A 19,956-nucleotide genomic window follows, 5' to 3' on the forward strand; every position below is an offset into this window, starting at 1 on the left:
TCAAGTCCACTCCACCATTCAATCATGGCTGATCTGTGCCTCCTAATCCCACTTTCTCTGCCTTCTCCCGATAACCCTTGACACCCTTTCTAATCAGGAATCACAGCCGAAGCTCCGCGCTCAGCGGGCCGGATGATTATGGGGAAAAAGATCGGCCTGGGTACCGGATGATTTCGGGTTACGGGCCACATCATAGAGAATGTCATTAAAATAAACAACGCTATTCAATAATAAATCAGGCATCTAAAGTAATTAGAACTGATGAACTGTTGACCAATTAAGTGGTTAATCAGTAATGTTTTAATATTTTGGGTCAATACCTTTCTTCATCAATAATAATAGAGCCATCTTCAGCTACTTTGACTCGTGGACCCAGAACAGCATCATCGGATTCTTCATCTTCATCTTCATCTTCATCCTCATTAGCTGGGGCATTGGCACTTCCCACTTCTGGCCTATAATGCAAACGTGAAGGTACATTATAAATGCCAGTCTAAAACCTTAGCTGCTAAAGTGATAAAACTATCAGGGTAACCAACATTTCATTCAGGTTTTACTTGACATAAATATTTTTTATAATATATACAGGTGCACAACCTTTTATCCGAAAGCCTTGGGACCGGACACTTTTCGTAATTCAGAATTTTTCGGCTTTCGGAAAGGAAGATTTTTAGCGTAGATTTTAACGGCTGGCGCAGTGGCAGAGTGCTCGGCTTATATCCGCAAGGTCGCGAGTTTGCGCCTCGATCCCGGCAGTTACTCGATCGCGAGTTTGAGTTCAATGTAGTTTTTTCTTGCAGAATAGGAGAGAATAGGGAGGGTTAGGCTGGGATCATTCTCTGCGAGATGATCTTAGTGCGGGAGACAAGTGTAGGAGAGGTGTACTGACTGTGTGGGTAGAACTTTGGAAGTGATTGCCCACCATTCTCAAAAGCCGCTGTGTCTCCCTGTCCCTCCAACTCCAGAGGAAGCCGCTCCCCGATGGGCCGCTACGGCGACAAGTGGCAGTTCGCCACAGCCCGAGCTGCGCCCCCTCATCCGCAACCCGGGTTCCTCTGGAGTTGGAGCGGGGCTGGGCTAGAGTTGTTGCTGGCTGTGAGTCTCTGGGATCTCCGTGCTTGCAGTGGGCCTGGGGGTCGGTGTCCCGATGAGGGGGCGCAGCTCGGGCTGTGGGCGAACTGCCACTTGTCGCTGTAGCAGCCCATCGGGGAGCGGCTTCTTGTGGTCCTGACGTCTCTCAGCTGCTGTCCAGGGGGATGGCCGGAGACGTCAGGACCAACAAGAACCCGCTCCCCGATGCGCCGCTACAGCGACAAGTCGCAGTTCGCCCACAGCCCGAGCTGCGCCCCCTCATCCGCAACCCGGGTTCCTCTGGAGTTGGAGCGGGGCTGGGCTAGAGTTTCTGCTGGCTGTGAGTCTCTGGGATCTCCGTGCTTGCAGTCGGTGTCCCGTTGGTCCTGACGTCTCCGGTCACCTCCCTGGAATGGAGCTGAGACTGGGAACTTTACCGCCCTTGCCCCCACCCTCTGCGACTGCAAACAACCCCACAGTTCCCAGTCTCAGCTCCTGTACAGGGGGGTGGCCGGAGACGTCACAACCCGAGCTGCGCCCCCTCATCCGCAACCTCAAGACCAAGACGTACCTTGCACACCATCACCATCTGTCCCTCGGGGAGCGTGTTCCTCTGGAATTGGAACGGGGCTGGGCTGCTGCTGGCTGTGGGTCTCTGGGATCTCTGTGCTTGCAGTGGGCCTGGGGGCCGGTGTCCCGTTGGCCCTGACGTCTCCGGCGACTGGCATTGGCTCCGACGTGAAGACAATGCAAAGCCCCCGCGCCGGTTCAATGGGCGGGGAGCTGGAGAGGGGAGGGAAGGGGTCACGCACATGGCCGGGAAGCAGAGGGGTGTAGGTGGGGTGCCTGCCCGCTGAGTTAAAAAGTTCCCACGCAAGACTCACAATACACTGTGTATCGTGAGTCTACCGTGGGAACTTTTTAACTCAGCGGGCAGGCAGCAGCAGATTGTAAATTATTAACCCTCCCGCGCAATATACCCTCACCTTCTCTTTTATGAATGGGGATTTAGTTCCCCTTTCTTCGAGGACCGACCGGAGGTTCCGCTGTCACCTCTGCGGGCCGCCCTCGGTGAACGTCTTCAAGGACCTTTCTTCAAGGACCGAAAAAATGTCTGCTATTCGGAGCTTTTCGTTATTTGGATCGTCGGATAAAAGGTTGTGCACCTGTAATTTGAACGTTTTCCAAGAATGCCCAATATTCTATTTTCTCTTTTCCAATCAGTCTGCGTTTTTTTTTAAATGGCAGCTAACAGATCGCAGAAATGTATTCATTTTTTAACCCTTTATTAAAATTTGTAAAAATGAAAATGTGGTAAAAACCACTGCCACTTCATAAACATGTTATATTTAGGTTTACTTCAATAATCATCAAAAAGAGATACTCACTCTTTATTTAGAACTGGGAAAGATGGTCTTTTTTCTTCTTCGAATGAAGATCTGCAAGGATTAGTATTCAAATAAAAACATCATAAGCTCACACTTAAAGATTACTGTAAAAAAGGTTAATTTCATGTCTTCACCGAGGAATGAGTACCGTTATATTCTGCAGCAACTAAATGACCTGAATAGTAATTCAGAAGCGTGGACTAACAATCAATCGAGTTTAAATCCCACCAATTTTAATTTTAATTTTAAGAGAATTTTAATTCAGTTAATAAACTGGAATTGGAAGAATGAGAACAAGTTTTAGTAATAACTGAACGGCTGGAGTGCTCAGTGGGTCGCACAGCATCTGCGAAGGCAGAGGAATGAGCAGAGAAGTCCCGAGGCAGGGTCTCAACCCAAAATGTTGGCTATCTCTCTACCTGCACAGATATTGCCTGACCCACCGAGTTCCTACGGCAGTTTTCTTTTTGCTCCAGGTTCCAAAATCTGCAGTTTCGCATCTTGAGTTTTACAGATGATTACCATAAAACTGCTAGACTTGCAAAAATCCACCTGCTTCATAAATGTCCTTCTGGGAAAGAAATCTGTTTTCTGTAGTTAGTATGGCTTACACACACCTCCAGACCCACATCACGTAATTGACTTTTTTTTTAATTGCCATACACATTCCTTAATATCCCACTCAGTTGTCACCACATCTTGCAGAATAATTGCTGGTCTTGCCAAGTCTTGCCAAAAAATTGAATGAATAAAATAAAATATTACCAGGTCACTTACAGCATTGGATTAGTGTCAGGCAGATAGTATATGAAGTCTCTCATGGTCATTTTAGTACGTTCTGGTGGGTGATTAGTTTCCCAAAATGGAATCATTTCTTTGTGAGCTTTCTGAAATTGCCCAAAAAAAGACAAATTATTCAACAATGCATCAAACAGTTAAGAATGACAACATCAGCATGTAACAGTTAAAATACATCAGCATGGATGGAAACAGAGACTGTCAGATGGTGATAATACGTCTAAATGCAAAGTGTACATAAAATGCAACCTAAGGGATTTACATTAAATATTGAACATAATGCCATGTGATAGGAGTAGAATTAAGCCATTCGGCCCATCAAGTCTATTCCGCCATTCAATCCTGGCTGATCTATCTCTCCTTCCTAATCCCATTCTCCTGCCTTCTCCCCATAACCTTGGACACATGTACTAATCAAAAATCTATCCATCTCTGCCTTAAAAATATCCACTGACTTGGCCTCTACAACCTTCTGTTGCAAAGAATTCCACAGATTCACCAAAATAAATTTCTGCTAATCTCCTTCCTAAAAGAACGTCCTTTAATTCTGAGGCTATGTCCCCTAGTCCAAGACTCTCCCACCAGTGGAAACATCCTCTCCACATCCACTCTATCCAAGTCTTACACTATTCTGTTTGTTTCAATGAGGTCCCCTGTCATTCTTCTAAACTCCAGCGCCTACTGGCCCAGTGCCGACATACGCTCATCATAGGTTAACCTACTCATTCCTGGCATCATGTATGTAAACCTCCTCTGGACCCTCTCCAGAGACAGCACATCCTTCCTCAGATATTATGCCCAACATAAAATGGTACAGCACAGGAGCAGGTCCGACCTATCGTGGCTGTGCTAACCATGATGTTAATCTAAACGTATTCCATCTGCCTGTACATGGTCTATATCCCTCCATCCAGTTCCTGTTCATGACTAAATGCTTCTTAAATGCCTCTCATCTATGCCTCTCATAATTTTGTATGCTTCACTCAGGTCACCCCTAAGCATCTGATATTCTAGAGAAAACAATCCAAATTTGACAACCTCTGCTTACAACTAATATTCTCTAATACAAACAACATCAGGGTGAGCCTCTTTTGCACTCTCTCCATTCCAACTTCACCCTTCCTGTAATGTAGGTATGTTACAAAACCTACCTGAATCGTCATTAGGAATCTGCCCTCAGCCATGTTGGCGATTTTGGCGCTGTTTGGAGGGGGCGGGTTTTAAACGCGATTTTTACTAGGCTGTACTAATCGCACATGTTCAGCCTAGTAAATCATTAACGAAAAATCGCTGCAAGACCCGGTCGCAAAAGGTATTATTAGTTTTATAGGCCTCGATAATATAGTTCTAATAGTTTTAAAATTACTCTCTGATTCCGCAACCTCTCGCAGCCCCAGGGTTTTATAAAGCAAACTATTAAAGGTATGTACCTTATTTTTACATTAAATGGGGCATATATATAACCCTATATATCAAGTTATCTATCATCCCGCAGTATTTTTCTCTCGGCATTTGAGGGCACTAATCCAGCGCTATGTCAACATTCTAAACCAGCGCATTCCACATGAACCCACTAGAAAGCCGATTTAAATGGGCATTTATTTACAGCAATTGAACACTAAATTCCTTCCATTTGGCCTATAAATTAATGTAAATTAGATATAAAAATCATGTTATATTGTGAATTATTTGTGAATAATCTTTGGACACTTAGGCTATTTAAAAATGTTAATCTTTCCTTAAGAAATGGGCGTTTGACTATCCAAGATCACAGCTTTTTTGTAATGTCCATTGAAAATCAATAGGGAACAAGATGCTAATTTCCGAGTATGAAAATGGTCATAACTTTTTTAATACTTGAGATATGAAAGTGAATTTGGTGTCAAATTAAACTTATTGTTATGCTTTATCTGATGGGATAAATTGCAGACTTGATTTTTTAAATCTCAAAATTTTGTAACATTGCTATGTAATGTAGCTGCCAGACTTGCACACACAACTGTGATTGTCTTGCATAGAAAGTAACAGCAAAACTAAGGATTATTTACCTAAACAGAAGTAAATTAGAGAACATATTCTAGCGATCACATGTTCATAATCAAACTCAGAATTTTGGAAGATGTCAAAAATACCTAAGTGTGTCCTATAATTGCCCTCACGGATTTGGCACTTGATTAAATGTAATGACTGCAAATATACCAATTTCTTCCTTTCCCAACCTTCTTACAAAGATCAACATAAAGGTAGAATTCAAAAAATTATTTCAGGAAGAGGGAAGAGAGAGGGATGTGGAAATGTTTAAAGGGAATTCCAAAGCTCACGGTCAAGAGAATAAGGCATACACACCAATCAGACAGTCTGAAGAAGGGTCTCAACCCAAAACACCACCAAATCCTTTTTTCCAGATATTCATAAGTTCACAGTTTATAGGAGTAGAATTAGACCATTTGGCCCATCGAGTCTACTCCGCCATTCAATCATGGCTGATCTCTGCCACCTAATCCCATTTACCTGCTTTCTCCCCAGAACCCTTAATACCCATTCTAGTTAAGAATTTGCCTTAAAAATATCCACTGACTTGGAGCTGCTGCCTGGCCTGCTGAGATACTCCAGCATTTTGTTTCCATTTTTGGAATAAACCAGCATTTGCAGTTCCTTCCGACATACAATGATGGGATGTTAGTGGCAAAGGTTAGTGGAAGGTTGCAGTGGCTAGGGAGGGTGAAGACTAATATAAAATTTGAAAAGTATGAATTTCTTTTTGAAACACAAGAGACTACAGGTGATGGAATCTGGAGGAAAAAAGAAACTGCTGGAGGAACTCCACAGGTCAAGAAATATTTGTGGACACAAAAGAGATAGTCGATGTTTCATTGGTAGTCAAAAGTGCTGGAGAAACTCAGCGGGTGCAGCAGCATCTATTTTTGCACTTTTGTCTACCTTCGTAGATGCTGCTGCACCCGCTGAGTTTCTCCAGCACTTTTGTCTACCTTCGATTTTCCAGCATCTGCAGTTCCTTCTTAAACACAAGTCGATGTATCGTTAATATTGATTACCATCTATTGCTTACACTCATTTGACTCTTGATTTTCCAGAATGTTTAAATAAAAGCAGACTAGTCGTACTGTTGCTTGCAATTGCTTCGAGCTAAATTGCTCATTTCCAGCTTCCTGGATGATTAATCAAATAATCCAGGCTTTTGCAGATTACTACTGAATCAACCACTTAATATATAATCAAAATTACCTTCTCTTTCTTCATCTCCTCTTTCAACATTTCTCGTAATTTCCGTGCTTTCCTGAGTCTTTCAAGGTCATCTGGGACTTTTGCAGACTTTGGGCGTGCAGGCGAGACACTGGGAGACGTGACGATTCCTTTTGTTGGTGTGCTGCTGGGCGTAATCCTCTCCTTAAGTGGCGAAGACAATGTCTTCCGCGTCACTGGCACTCGGGGAGAACTAGTTCCTACAGCTGAATCTTTGTGCACATGGTTTTTAACAGGGGAGAACTGTGGTACTTGAGGAATTGGAGTTTTCTTTTCTGGCAATTTGATATGTTGGCCTGAAGAGGGTTTTCGTTTCTCTGGAGATTTGGGAAGTGCTTTCTCAGTGGTGGACGGAGCAGAACTATCTTGAATGGATGACACATTGGTGACAGGAGCTAATAGATTTTGTTGTTGAGGAGATTTTGCTGTTAGATTGGCCGACTGCTGTGCAGACAAAGATGTGGCTCTTGGTTTGGCCAAATTCAACATGGTGGAGAAGCGCTTCCTTCTTTGCAAAGGTGGCACGGGTGATTTACCCTGTGTTGCACACACACCAGTCTTATCATTCTTCTCATTCCTTAAATAAAAAATAACAACATTTGTGACTTTTATGAACTTTTCATTGTGTATAATGCGCAGAAAAACATGCTAGAAAAATCCTGTAAACATTCTTTGAAAAATCTTGTCAAATTAAAACAAACCTATATATAACTGGTAGAATAGGTAAGAGAAAACCAGCGGATGCGGCATAATTGAACTGCCAGAATGCTTTTGGTAAGCTCCCACATAAAAGGTCTACCTGTGACACCATATTAGGTGTGTTGGTTTTAGTTTGTTATTCTTAAATCAAGATTTTTTTTAATTGAAAATTACATTTGGATAGCTGTCAAATGTTTCAGAATATTTTTTTTGATTAAGCATCGACATTTAGACAATAGTCAATAGGTGCAGGAGTAGGCCCTTCGGCCCTTCGAGCCAGCATCAGCACCAATGTGATCATGCTGATCGTCCCCAATCAATAACCCGTGCCTGCCTTCTCCCCATATCCCTGGAACTCCGCTATTTTTAAGAGCTCTATCTAGCTCTCTCTTGAAAGCATCCAGAGAACCTGCCTCCACCGCCCTCTGAGGCAGAGAATTCCACAGACTCACCACTCTCTGTGAGGAAAAAGTGTTTCCTCGTCCCCGTTCTAAATGGCTTACTCCTTATTCTTAAACTGTGGCCTCTGGTTCTGGACTCCAACATCGGGAACATGTTTCCTGCCTCTAGCGTGTCCAAGCCCTTTAAAATCTCATGATAGCTTAAACTGCCAGCCCACCTGGGGATACCATTTCTCCTGTGGTTTAAATTCCATCTCCAGTTATTTTGGGTCCTAGGTTCCTTCGCAGAGTCTTCAGGCCTTGCCACCACTGGGCCCTGCTTATTCAATAAACACACCCATAAAAAAAATCTCATAGATCAGAATTGGTCAGATGACACGGGCTGATACAATTCGTCTGACGAAGGATCCTGACCCAAAACATCACATATCCATGCTCTCCAGAGATGCTGCCTGAGCTGCTGAGTTACTCCAGCACTTCAACATTTGTTTTGTTGTGAATTAATTGGCTGTAGTATCCTTTATTTAGTAAATACTGGGTATAGGTGGGTAGAGGTGGTGAGAGCAGATACTGAGGGTAGTTGTTCTAGGACGCCAGAACTAACTGTTGAGCCTTCCTGAGGTGTCGTGGGCCTAACTCAATGAAACACCAGTGAAGGGAGGTGCCCACTTGATAACCCCAATAATATACTTGCATCTACACAATCGGGTTTTTTTTAAATGAGCCTGTTAACATGTAGATAGCTGCTTCTTATATATGGAGTCAGTTATTGTCCTTAGCATAAGTAGGTCTTTTCAGTTTAGTACTTTGGCTTTAGGCTTGGTTTTCTTGGTTGAGTGCTTATCCTGGAGTTATAGCACAAGTAATTTGTGTATTCAGCGAATCTAATATCATACTTATATAACATCATCTTAAACATAGAAATACCCTCAACTGATGGAATTAGAAGAGACTGGGAACAAGAATTAGCTATAAAAATTCCAAAAGAGAGCTGGGATAATCACTTATTACAGGTGCATAAATGTTCGATCAACATACGACATACTCTCATCCAATTCAAAACATTACATAGACTATATTATTCAAAAACTAAAATAAATAAACTCTTCCCTAATGTCTCACCCATCTGTGATAAATGTCTGTGTCAAGAAGCTACCATAGCGCATTCTTTTGTTTTTTGTACAAAAATACAAAAATTCTGGAATGAAATATTTGACATCTTTACAAAATTAATTAAAATAAAACTGGTACCAAAACCAGAATGGATTATTTTTGGAATATCGGAAGGTAACCCTGAACTAAACGCGTTTCAGAAGAATTTACTCAATCACGGGCTAATAATGGGAAAAAAGCTCATACTTAAATTCTGGAAAAATGCGCCTACACCAACAATAAAAATGTGGATATCAAATATGTTTGAAACACTACATCTGGAAGAGATGAGATTCCTCTTAGCAGGCAAACCAGACCACTTCCAAAAGACGTGGTCTACGTTTTTGGAACTATTACAAGCATAAGGTGCAATAGTAATATAATAAATAAATAAATAAATAAAGGGTTCCAGGATCTGGCAACGGGGGGTAAAAAAAACAAAACAGACTTGGTTGGTAGTCCCCTTTCTGCGGAGTTTAATGTTATAATAGAGCGATTGTTTCTGCTCTCTTTTTCCTTCTTTTCTAGGGTCTACTTTCTTTCTTTACTTCCTTCTCTAACTTCTTTTCTAAGGGGCTTTCCTTTCTCAACACTCTCCTGCACCTTCACGACTCTTGCGCACTTTCTTTACTTCTATCTTTTTCTTAAAGCTCAAAAAATAAAGCGGTACAAAAAAGGTATTAAGACAAATGTGTTGTGTATTATTGTAATTTACCGTACTTCTAATAAAAATTAAATAAAAAATTAAAATAAAAAAAGTAATTTGTGTATTAATTGTAATTCCGTTGTGTACCCAGCATCTGCAGTTCCTTGTGTTTACAACCTACTTAATTATTACTAGAACTATTTTTGAAGCACCATTTTTTTAACCTATATTAAATAGATTCAATACTAACTTGTTAAGTGGAACATTTTCCTGCTGTTCATCTGGGTCGTCTCTCTCTTCTTGTGCAACACCTGGATTAGGCAGTGGTGTTGGTGAGAAAGACTCCGAAGCAGCTGGAAGTCCAGAATCATCTTTTTCATTGGAAGATTTTCCTTCTGAATTTAGTTGCTGGTCTGAAGTGCGAGTCTTATCATCCCCCTTCAAGGCTTGTGATGAACTTCTTCCACCAGGCTTCACATTGGGCCTTACACTGAGTCTTGAACGGCGAAACATCCTGAAAGAGAGAGGAAATAATAATCTACAGAATTACACATCATCAATGGCCTTCAAATTAACTGCTCGTTAATCACTTATCAATCAATAACCACTCATAAACCACTCATACATACTTGCCTCATTATTTACCAATTCTGAATTTGAAATTAATTCTTTATTTATTTGCTCTGGGAATTACAAAATATGATCAAATATGATCAAGCAAGCAAGAATGTCATTGTCCCATCTGGGACACATGACAATAAACTCTCTTGACTTCAACAATACCCTCAACAACACCTTTTAACTATTGCAATCTAGGTTTTAACTTTAAAATTATATCACATTAAAAAGATTCCAAGATTTTTATAACTTTTTACTTGTTCCAACAGGTGAATTTTACAGATTTTCTTCTGCATATATAGACTTATTTAACTAAAGTTAACTTTCTCCCAATCTAGTACGTGCGTTTTAATAGATCAGGATGATCTTGATGTCAATACACAAGCCATTACAAATATATGGGTCAGGCAGTGCAAGCTTATTCCTGTGCAAAATGAGCCAAATGCCTTTGCCAACAACATGATTAAATACACAAAGAGTGAAATTGGTGGATCCAGAAAGAGCTGAAATGAATTATATACTCTGGTGAATCACAATCACAGATGATTGAGATGCCAAAATTGATTTTAAAACTGCTTTTATTTCAGAGGGCTTTTGGGCTTGATTTGTTACAAGGGCAAGGGGTCAGACTGCAGATGGCTTTGAAAGCAAAAAAGAGGACTTTTTTTTAAAACGGCTATTGCTTAATTGGGCAGCAGGGTTGATTAGAAACTACAAGCATGACCAGGACATTTTGTGATACTGTAGTGGTTTATAAGACTCAAAGTTTGGATAAGATGACATAGACACGGAGAATTCTTCAAGAAGACGAAAAAACTTTATTTGCACAAATTTGGCTTGGAACATTCAGAGCCACCACACTGGCCATTCTCCAAATGTTCTCCGATTCATAAATTCAAAAATCTTTTTATTACAGCTTCAATCTTTATCTTTCGCTGCTAGGCATGCATGTTTCACTAACCTTAATCTCTCACTGTCCTTGCCCTTTAACTTTAATCTCTGAGTCTACTATGGTGTTCTTAGCTAAAGCAAAATAATAAATAAAAAGCAACTTGTTTGTGTGCCTTGAAGTCTGATCACATAAAAATAGCTGACATTTGCGAGCTTTACTAAATGTTTTAAACATATTGGTAAAATTAAGAAGTAACGTGTTTCTTCTATATACATTCTATATAACCTATAATACTTCACCTCTGTATAACATTCATCAGCTCTGCTAGTAGAGCAAAGGTAGATGGAATTTAAGCCTGATAAGTGTGAATTGATAAGTCTTTGAGAGGACTGATAAGGCTGGGACATACACAGTAAATAATAAGGCCCTAAGGAGCATTGAGCAATACAAGTATCTCCAAAGGTGGTATCATGGGCAGATAAGGTGGCTAATAAAGCTTGTGGGATACTTACCATCATTTATAAAGGCAAGATGACGATACAACCAAAACTGGCTAGGCCACAGCTCAAGTACAGCAAACAGTTTTACTCTGCTCACTGTCGGAAGCATGTGATAGCACTGGAGAGGATGCTAATACCTGGGTGGGAGTCTTTCAGTTATGAGGAGAGGCAGATAGACTGTGAATTTTCCTTGAAGTTGAGAAGGCCAAGGGGATACCTGATTGAGAAACTGATTACAAAATTGAGAATCGTAGATGGGTTGTAAACTGCCCAAGCAAAATGTGAGGTGCTGTTCCTCCAATTTTCCTCATATTTTTGCTTGGGCAGTTTACAACCCAGCAGTATCAATTATGATTTATTAGATATTAGATAGATATGCCATTTATTGTCACTATACATGTACAGTGAAACTGAAAGCTGCTCGTACTCAGTGCATACATACAATTTAGCACAAAAAACAAGAAACAGAAAAAACAAAAAACAGAAGGGAGATGGGGGGGGGGGGGGGGGGAATAGGTGCACAAATTCTGCGGCGCTACATACATATATACATATATACAGATGGAAGTCCGTGTTGGGCGGTGTAGTCAGTGCATGTGTGAATTTGAATTTATAGTAGATATAATTCTCGGAAAGCAACTATTCCTCAGTCTGTTTGTCCTGGATTTGATGCACCTATAGCGCCTTCCAGAGGGCAGCAGGTCGAACAGTCCAAACGCAGGATGGGAGCTGTCTTTGATGATCTTCTTTGCCCTGCTAAGGCAGCGGGAGGTGTAGATGTCCATCAGGGAGGGGAGAGGGCAGCCAATGATCCTCTGCGCTGTCCTGGTTACCCTCTGAAGCCTCTCCCTGTCTGCCATGGTGCAGCTGCCATACCATGCTGTAATGCAGTATGTCAGCAGGCTCTCGATGGACGAGCGGTAGAAGGTCAGCAGCAGGTTAGAGTCCAGGTTGTGCTTCCTGAGGACCCTCAGGAAGTGCAGCCGCTGCTGAGCCTTCTTGATGACCGCTGTCGTGTTGTCCGTCCAGGAGATGTCAGCAGCGATATGGACGCCGAGAAACCGGAAGGTGTTGACCCTCTCCACACACTCGCCGTTGATGTGTAGGGGGGCTAAGTCGGTGCTGTGCCTCCTGAAGTCGACAATGAGCTCTTTTGTTTTCCTGGTGTTCAGAGCCAGATTGTTTTCTGAGCACCAGGTTGTCAACTTCAGGACTTCCTCTCTGTAGGCTGCCTCGTCTCCCTTTGAAATAAGTCCGACCACAGTAGTGTCGTCAGCAAATTTGACGATGCGGTTGTTGTTGTGGGCCGGACTACAGTCGTAGGTGTAGAGACAGTATAAGAGGGGGCTTAGCACACAGCCCTGTGGGGAACCGGTACTCAACCTGCGAGTGGAGGAGAGGTGGGGGCCGAGTCTCACAGTCTGGGGCCGGTTAGTGAGGAAATCCTTTATCCAGGCACATGTGACAGTGGGGAGGCCGAGAGTGACCAGTTTACCAATGAGAATGTCCGGAATGATTGTATTAAAGGCTGAACTAAAATCCACAAAGAGCATCCGGACGTAGCTCTGCCCCTGCTCCAGATGGCTCAGCACAGAGTGGAGAGCTACGGTAATGGCGTCTTCTGTGGATCTGTTTTGGCGATAGGCGAATTGGTGGGGGTCGAAGTCTGGTGGTAGGTAGTCCTTGATGTGCTGGAGGACCAACCTCTCGAAGCACTTCGTGATTACCGGAGTGAGGGCCACAGGACGGTAGTCATTAAGGCTGGTGATGGTAGACTTCTTCGGCACAGGGACGATTGTGGCTGATTTTAGGCAGGACGGAATAACTGCCTGGGCCAGGGAGAGGTTGAAAATTCTGGTGAAGATGGCAGTGAGCTGGTGGGCGCACGCTTTGAGCACCTTACCAGGGACTCCATCTGGGCCGGTAGCCTTCTTGGGGTTCACTGCCAGGAGCACCCGTCTGACATCGTGTTCCCTGACAGTGAGTGGAGTAGTACAGGAGCTAGGTGAGGGTGGAAACAGGGCTGTAGCAGGTGAGTGCTGCTGTTGTGGTGTTTCAAAGCGGGAGAAGAAGCAATGTAGCTTTTCTGCCAGCTTATCTAACTTTAGTAACCCCTGCTCTCCCCGTCCCTCCACCACCCAAGTCATTATATCAGCTCTTGTTGAGTCTCATTGTCTATAACTCGTTTTCACCCAGCCCACGGCTAACAATGGTCTGTTTCATTTATCATCGTTACTTTTTTGCATATCTTTCATTCATTCATTTGTTCCATATCCCTCTATATAACTGTCTATATCTCTCGTTTCCCTTTCCTCTCACTGAACGTCAGAAGAAGGGTTTCGACCCAAAACGTCATTAATTTTCTCCAGAGATGGCTGACCCGCTGAGTTACTCCAGCTTTTTGATCTATCTTCGGTGAAAAACTAATGACTTTAACTAAGTGGGAAAGAAATGCAAGGAGCAGAAACAGTTCCTTCAAGGGCGGCTTAGTGGCAAAGCAATTATCACTGCTGACTCACAGCTCCAGCAACCTGGTTCAATCTGCTGCCTGCATGCAGTTTGCAAGTTCTGCCCTTTCCTCCCCAGGCTTCTAACAAATGTTTACATCCCAAAGAAATGCTGGTAAGGTTATTGGCTATCACAAACTATCCCATAGTGTAGGCTGACAAAAAGGCTGGAGAAAATCAGCGGGTGAGTCAGAATGTATGGAGCGAAGGAAATAGGCAACGTTTTGGGTAGAGACCCTTAGTGTAGGCTGATTTTTAAAAAGTGAAGCAAGAAAATTTGGTGAACATGTGACAGAAAATACCTTGCAGCATTACAGGAAAAAGGAAAGTGAGAATGGAAGTGATAAGATTTCCCAGCTAGGAGCCAGCACAGACCCAATGGGTTGAATGGCTCTGATCTCAATAAAGCAGCAAACAACAAAGACCCACATTATCCTGGCCGTGCTCTCTTCTCACTGCTATCATCAGAAAGAAGAGGCAGCAGCCTGAGAACCATGACCTCGAGGCTCAAGAACAGTTGCTTCCTGTCAACCATCAGGATCGTGAAACACACTGCGCAAAGATCTTTAAGAATTTGGACTTATTATTGGACGAATTTGGTTGCATTATGGTACTTCAGTTTTCAATATAATATAATCCAGTTACCGAGTATTACAGTTAATGTAATGTATTACTGATTATTGTATTTATTTGTTATACAGTTGTATACAGTTTTAATCTGTATTCTTCGATACAGCTGCAGACAAATGTGAGAACAGATGGAGATCGCTGATGATTTTCAGCATTCAATTCCATTCATGACTCATCCACAAATGAACCACACATACCTGCATGCAACAAGGACTAGACAACATCAGGTGCTTGCGGTGCCTGGCACCTCGGCACCTTTTCCATACAGGAAGGATGCCATTAAGCTGGAACATGCACAGAAAATATTTATAAGGATAATACTAGAACTGGAGGGCTTCAGTTATAAGGAGCGGCTGGATGGGCTGGGGCTTTTGTTCCCTGGAGCATTGGGCTGAGAGGATAACCTCTAATAATAATAATAATAATAATAATAATAATATATTTTATTGTCATCGCACAGAGGTGCAACGAGATTTGGTATGCAGCTTCCATCCGATCGTCATAACTTAAACAACGAATAAAATTTAGATACCCCGAGAAACATGATTTATTAAAAAAAGAGAACAGCAAAACAGTCTAAAGTCCAAATATGTCCATGTCAGGTCGATGTGTGTGAATACAGTTCATGGGGGTGGGGGGGGGGGGCACTCAGCAGGGCCGGTTCAGAGCAGCTATAGCTCTGGGGATGAAGCTGTTCCTGAGTCTGGAGGTGCGGGCGTAAAAAGCCCTGTAACGTCTGCCGGAAGTTAGGAGTTCGAACAGACTATTACAAGGGTGTGAGGAGTCTTTGTGGATGCTGACGGCCTTCCTGAGGTACCATATGTGGTAGATGCCCTCCAAGGCTGGTAGCTGTGTCCCAATAATCTTCTGCGCTCTGTGGACGACGCGCTGAAGAGCTCTCCTCTCCGCCTCCGTGCAGCTGAGATACCGCAAAGAGATGCCAGAATCAAATACACAGGATTAGATGTTAAAAGTCCCTTGTGCTTGTTAGTATGCTCTCTGTGGTGCAGCGGTAGAAGGATGACTTGAGAATTAAGGGACAGAAGTTTAGGGGTAACATGAGGGGGAACTTCTTTACTCAGAGAGTGGTAGCTGTGTGGAATGAGCTTCCAGTGAAGGTGGTGGAGGCAGGTTCGATTTTATAATTTAAAAATCAATTGGATAGTTATATGGATGGGAAGGGAATGGAGGGTTATGGTCCGAGTGCAGGTAGATGGGACTAGGGGAGAGTACGTGTTCGGCACGGACTAGAAGGGTCGAGATGGCCTGTTTCCGTGCTGTAATTGTGATATGGTTATATGGTTATAAGGTTGTCAGCAGCTGGTGGGGCAGACCAGTCTTTTTCAATGTTCTTAGGAAGAACAGTCGTTGCTGTGCCTTCTTGACCAGCGCAACAGTGTTAGTGGACCATGTGAGGTCCTCTGAGATGTGTGTGCCCAGAAACCTAAAGCTGGACACTCTCTCCACACTGTCCCCGTTGATGGAGATTGGGGTCTATTCCCCATTATGTGTCCTCCTGAAATCGATAATCAACTCCTTGGTCTTAGAGGTGTTTAGGGACAAGTTGTTACGTGAGCACCAGTCCGCCAGGTTCTGCACCTCCGCTCTGTAGTTTGTTTCATCACCATTGGTGATCTGCCCAATCACCGTTGTGTCGTCTGCAAACTTGACAACGGTGTTGGTATCAAATGCAGGAACACAGATGTGTGTGAAGAGGGAGTAGAGCATGGGGCTCAGTACACAGCCCTGTGGTGTGCTGGTGCTAAGAGTGATAGTGGAGGACAGGTGCGGGCCCAGTCTCACTGCCTGCGGTCGCTCCATCAGGAAATTCAGGATCCAGTCGCATATCGGCAAGTTGAGGCCTGGCTGGTAGAGTTTGGTGGTGAGCTTAGTGGGGTTGACTGTGTTGAAGGCAGAGCTGTAGTCTATGAAGAGCATCCTCACATATGTGCCCTGTCTTTCCAGGTGAGCTGGGACAGTGTGAAGAACCAGAGAGATGGCATCCTCTGTGGATCGATTTGCCCTGTATGCAAATTGATGCGAGTGCAGTGAGGCAGGGATGCTGAATTTGATGTTAGATAGGACCAGCCTTTCAAAGCACTTCATGGGTATTGGAGTTATGGCAACTGGGCGGTAGTCGTTCAGGTTGGTGACTTTTGACTTTTTCGGCACCGGCACTATGGTAGCTGTCTTCAGGCACTTGGGGACCGTTGCCAGAGATAGAGACAGGTTAAAGATCCTCGTGAATACCTCAGCCAGTTGTACAGCACAGTCCTTTAGTACCCTTCCTAAGGAAAGTAGTACCCTACCTCTAAGGAAAGGTACCAAGGAAAGTTACTCTGAGAAGTTGAGGAGCAAGTTCTCAGCTAGTGACTCGTCTTGAGTTTGCAAGAAATCACCAGATACAAGAGGAAAGTCCCCCGCCCCTTGGACAATCGTCAGCTGACCAACAACCTGATTGAGTTCTAATGCAGGTTTGACAAGCAGAAACGTAACCCTGGTACCCCCTCCCCCACCAACTCAGCCAGACCCCAGTCTGCAAAGACTGGACTCTTCTACACCTATTCCTCCTGAATCGCCACTTCACACCTACTTAAAGCAAGACTCCAGTCTGAAAAGACTGGACCCTTTCCCACCCCAACCAACACTTCACACCCACTCATAGGCTGACCGCAGTCTGCAAAGATTGGGCCCTTCTACACCCACTCTTCCCCAATAACCACTTCACACCTACTTAAAGCAAGACTCCAGTCTGAAAAGAACTGGAGCCTTTCCCCTCTCCAATCACCACTTAACACCCAATTACCCACACGCTCCATGCTGCACAACATACACACATGTTCAACCAGTCCCTGCAAACCTGTACTGTCCCTGCCTGCTTCAAAGCCTCCACTATTGTCCCCGTACCAAAATAGGCAAGTATTACTGGTGTTAATGATTACAGGCCTGTCGCACAGAGCAAGAGCAAGATAGGCTACTCCTGCTAAATGCAATGGACTGACGTGTAGTACGCTATGGAGGGGATCATGGGCATTTTCCACGCCCATTTTAGCAACCTGAGCCTACCTAACCCGACCCGACTCGCACTGTAATCAATGTTGCGGGGCAACAGTTTGTGTGGGTCAGATTCATAAATCTGTCAGTTCAAACTTCTTGTCAAGAATAAAATTTGATTCTGGTAATTGTCTTTTTTAATGTTTTTTAAATCATTTCTTTTTAAATGGCTCACAAACAGTGTTTGAGTTGATTTTGTAGTAACCGGAACCGACCCGACTCGCAGGGTGATTGACAGGGGGGGACTTTTTGTGCGTGATTATAGGGTTAGATTCATAATTCTGTTAGTTCATAATTCTGTTGATTCTTGTTAAGGAATAAAATGTTTATAAACACACATACATGAAAATTATATAAATGTATATAACACACACAATTATATTTCTTCTAATCCAATAATGAACTTTATTTCAGACTAGACAAGGGACATTAAATAAGAAACATTGTCTTGGGGCACTCTCTCTCCCCGCTGCCCCGGACCCCGCACTCTCTCTCCCCGCTGCCCCGGACCCCGCACTCCTTCTCCCCGCTGCCCCGGGCCCCGCACTCTCTCTCCCCGCTGCCCCGGGCCCCGCACTCTCTCTCCCCGCTGCCCCAGGCCCCGCATTCTCTCTCCCCGCTGCCCCGCACTCCTTCTCCTCGCTGCCCCGGGCCCCGCACTCTCTCTCCCCGCTGCCCCGGGCCCCGCACTCCTTCTCCTCGCTGCCCCGGGCCCCGCACTCTCTCTCCCCGCTGCCCCGGGCCCCGCACTCCTTCTCCTCGCTGCCCCGGGCCCCGCACTCCCTCTCCCCGCTGCCCCGGCTGCCCCGGGCCCCGCACTCTCTCTCGCTGCCCCGGGCACTCCTCCTCGCTGCCCCGGGCCCCGCACTCTCTCTCCCCGCTGCCCCGGGCCCCGCACTCCTTCTCCCCGCTGCCCCGCACTCTCTCTCCCCGCTGCCCCGGACCCCGCACTCCCTCTCCACCGCTGCCCCGGACTCTCTCTCCCCGCCGCCCCGGGCCCCGCACTCCCTCTCCCCGCTGCCCCGGGCCCCGCACTCCTTCTCCTCGCTGCGGATCCAATCTTTGGCCGGAAGCAAGAAGGCGGGAGCAAGAAAGCGGAGCAAGATGGCGGAACAAGATGGCGGAGTCAGGTTGCTAAAATGTGTCCTATAATCACCCATGAATCCGCCCATGAGCGTACCTCACGTTTGCGTGAGAGTAACCCATCTTGCTCTGCTATAAGATCTTTGGCACAGACCTCTGTAGTCATGAAGACCCTTGAAAGGCTTGTGCTGGCCAAGCTGAAAAAAATCACGAATCCCCTACTGGACCCTCTGCAGTTTGCATTCCGGGCCAATAGATCTGTGGATGACCCAGTCAACCTGGGCGTACACTTCATCCTTCAGCTCTGCATTCAACGCAGTTGGCTGTGCCTGAACCGCTCTGTCGGTGATCATCAGCTTCCTGACAGACTGGGAGAGCTGGGAAACCACATCTCGACCCGCAAACCCTCAGCATAGGAGCACCACAAGCCTGCGTACTCTCCCCTCTCCTTTACTTTCTCTACACCAATGACTGCACCTCCACTGACTCCTCTGTCAAGCTTCTCAAGTTTGCGGACGACACAACCCTGATTGGACTGATCCAGGATGGGGAGGAATGTGCCTAAAGACATCTGTCACAGCTGGCGTCCTGGTGCCATCGCAACAGCCTGGAGCTCAATGCTCTTAAGACAGTGGAATTGATTGTCGACTTTAGGAGATCACCCCCTCCCCTCACCCGAATCACCATCAACAACACCACAGTCACATCTGTGGAGTCTTTTAAGTTCCTAGGACCTTAAATGGGGGGCCACCATCGACTCCACAGTCAAAAAGGCACAACAGAGGATGTACTTCCTACGGCAGCTGAGGAAGCACAATCTACCACAGGTAATGATGGTCCAATTCCATACAGCCATCGTTGAGTCTGTCCTCACCTTCTCCATCGTGGTCTGGTTTGGCTCAGCCACCAAGCACGACACCTGGAGGCTGAAGCGAATCGTCCGATCAGCTGAGAAGGTTGCTGTTTGCTGCAACCTTCCCTCCATTGACGAACTGTACACTGTAAGTGCCAGGAAGTGACCGGGTAAGATCATCTCTGACCCCTCTCACCCTGGCCACAAACTCTTTGAATTACTTGCCTCTGGAAGGCGACTCCAAACTGTCAAAGCTGCCACAGCCAGACATATTTTACACATGACGCGTACCTGAGGTGCAAATAACGGCCAAGTGAGACAGGCCCTTTACTGTCAAGACTGATCATTCAACCTTTCTAAGCCCCTAATGATTTTACAGTGAAAATCAGCAGTTATCAGG

At 44.7% G+C, this 19,956-nt stretch overlaps 1 protein-coding gene across 4 annotated transcripts in view; it reads right to left on the bottom strand.

Annotated features, from left to right (window-relative positions):
* LOC129695333 (transcription factor TFIIIB component B'' homolog) overlaps nucleotides 1-19,956 on the bottom strand; it is an 89,528-nt gene that overhangs the window by 67,420 nt on the left and 2,152 nt on the right. For 3 of the 4 annotated variants that reach the window (XM_055632182.1, XM_055632180.1, XM_055632183.1), the window contains exons 2-6: nucleotides 9,670-9,933; nucleotides 6,504-7,098; nucleotides 3,237-3,346; nucleotides 2,460-2,510; nucleotides 321-455 (exon numbers count right to left, since the gene is read on the bottom strand). In XM_055632182.1, the coding sequence (XP_055488157.1) occupies nucleotides 321-455; nucleotides 2,460-2,510; nucleotides 3,237-3,346; nucleotides 6,504-7,098; nucleotides 9,670-9,932 (1,154 nt within the window). In that variant the 5' untranslated portion in view covers nucleotide 9,933. Of the gene's footprint in view, nucleotides 1-320; nucleotides 456-2,459; nucleotides 2,511-3,236; nucleotides 3,347-6,503; nucleotides 7,099-9,669; nucleotides 9,934-10,998; nucleotides 11,787-19,956 lie in introns of those variants that run through there. The other variant, XM_055632181.1, reaches the window with a different exon arrangement.

This window comes from Leucoraja erinacea, chromosome 3, assembly GCF_028641065.1.
Source record: "Leucoraja erinacea ecotype New England chromosome 3, Leri_hhj_1, whole genome shotgun sequence".
Taxonomy (NCBI): Eukaryota; Metazoa; Chordata; class Chondrichthyes; order Rajiformes; family Rajidae; genus Leucoraja; species Leucoraja erinaceus.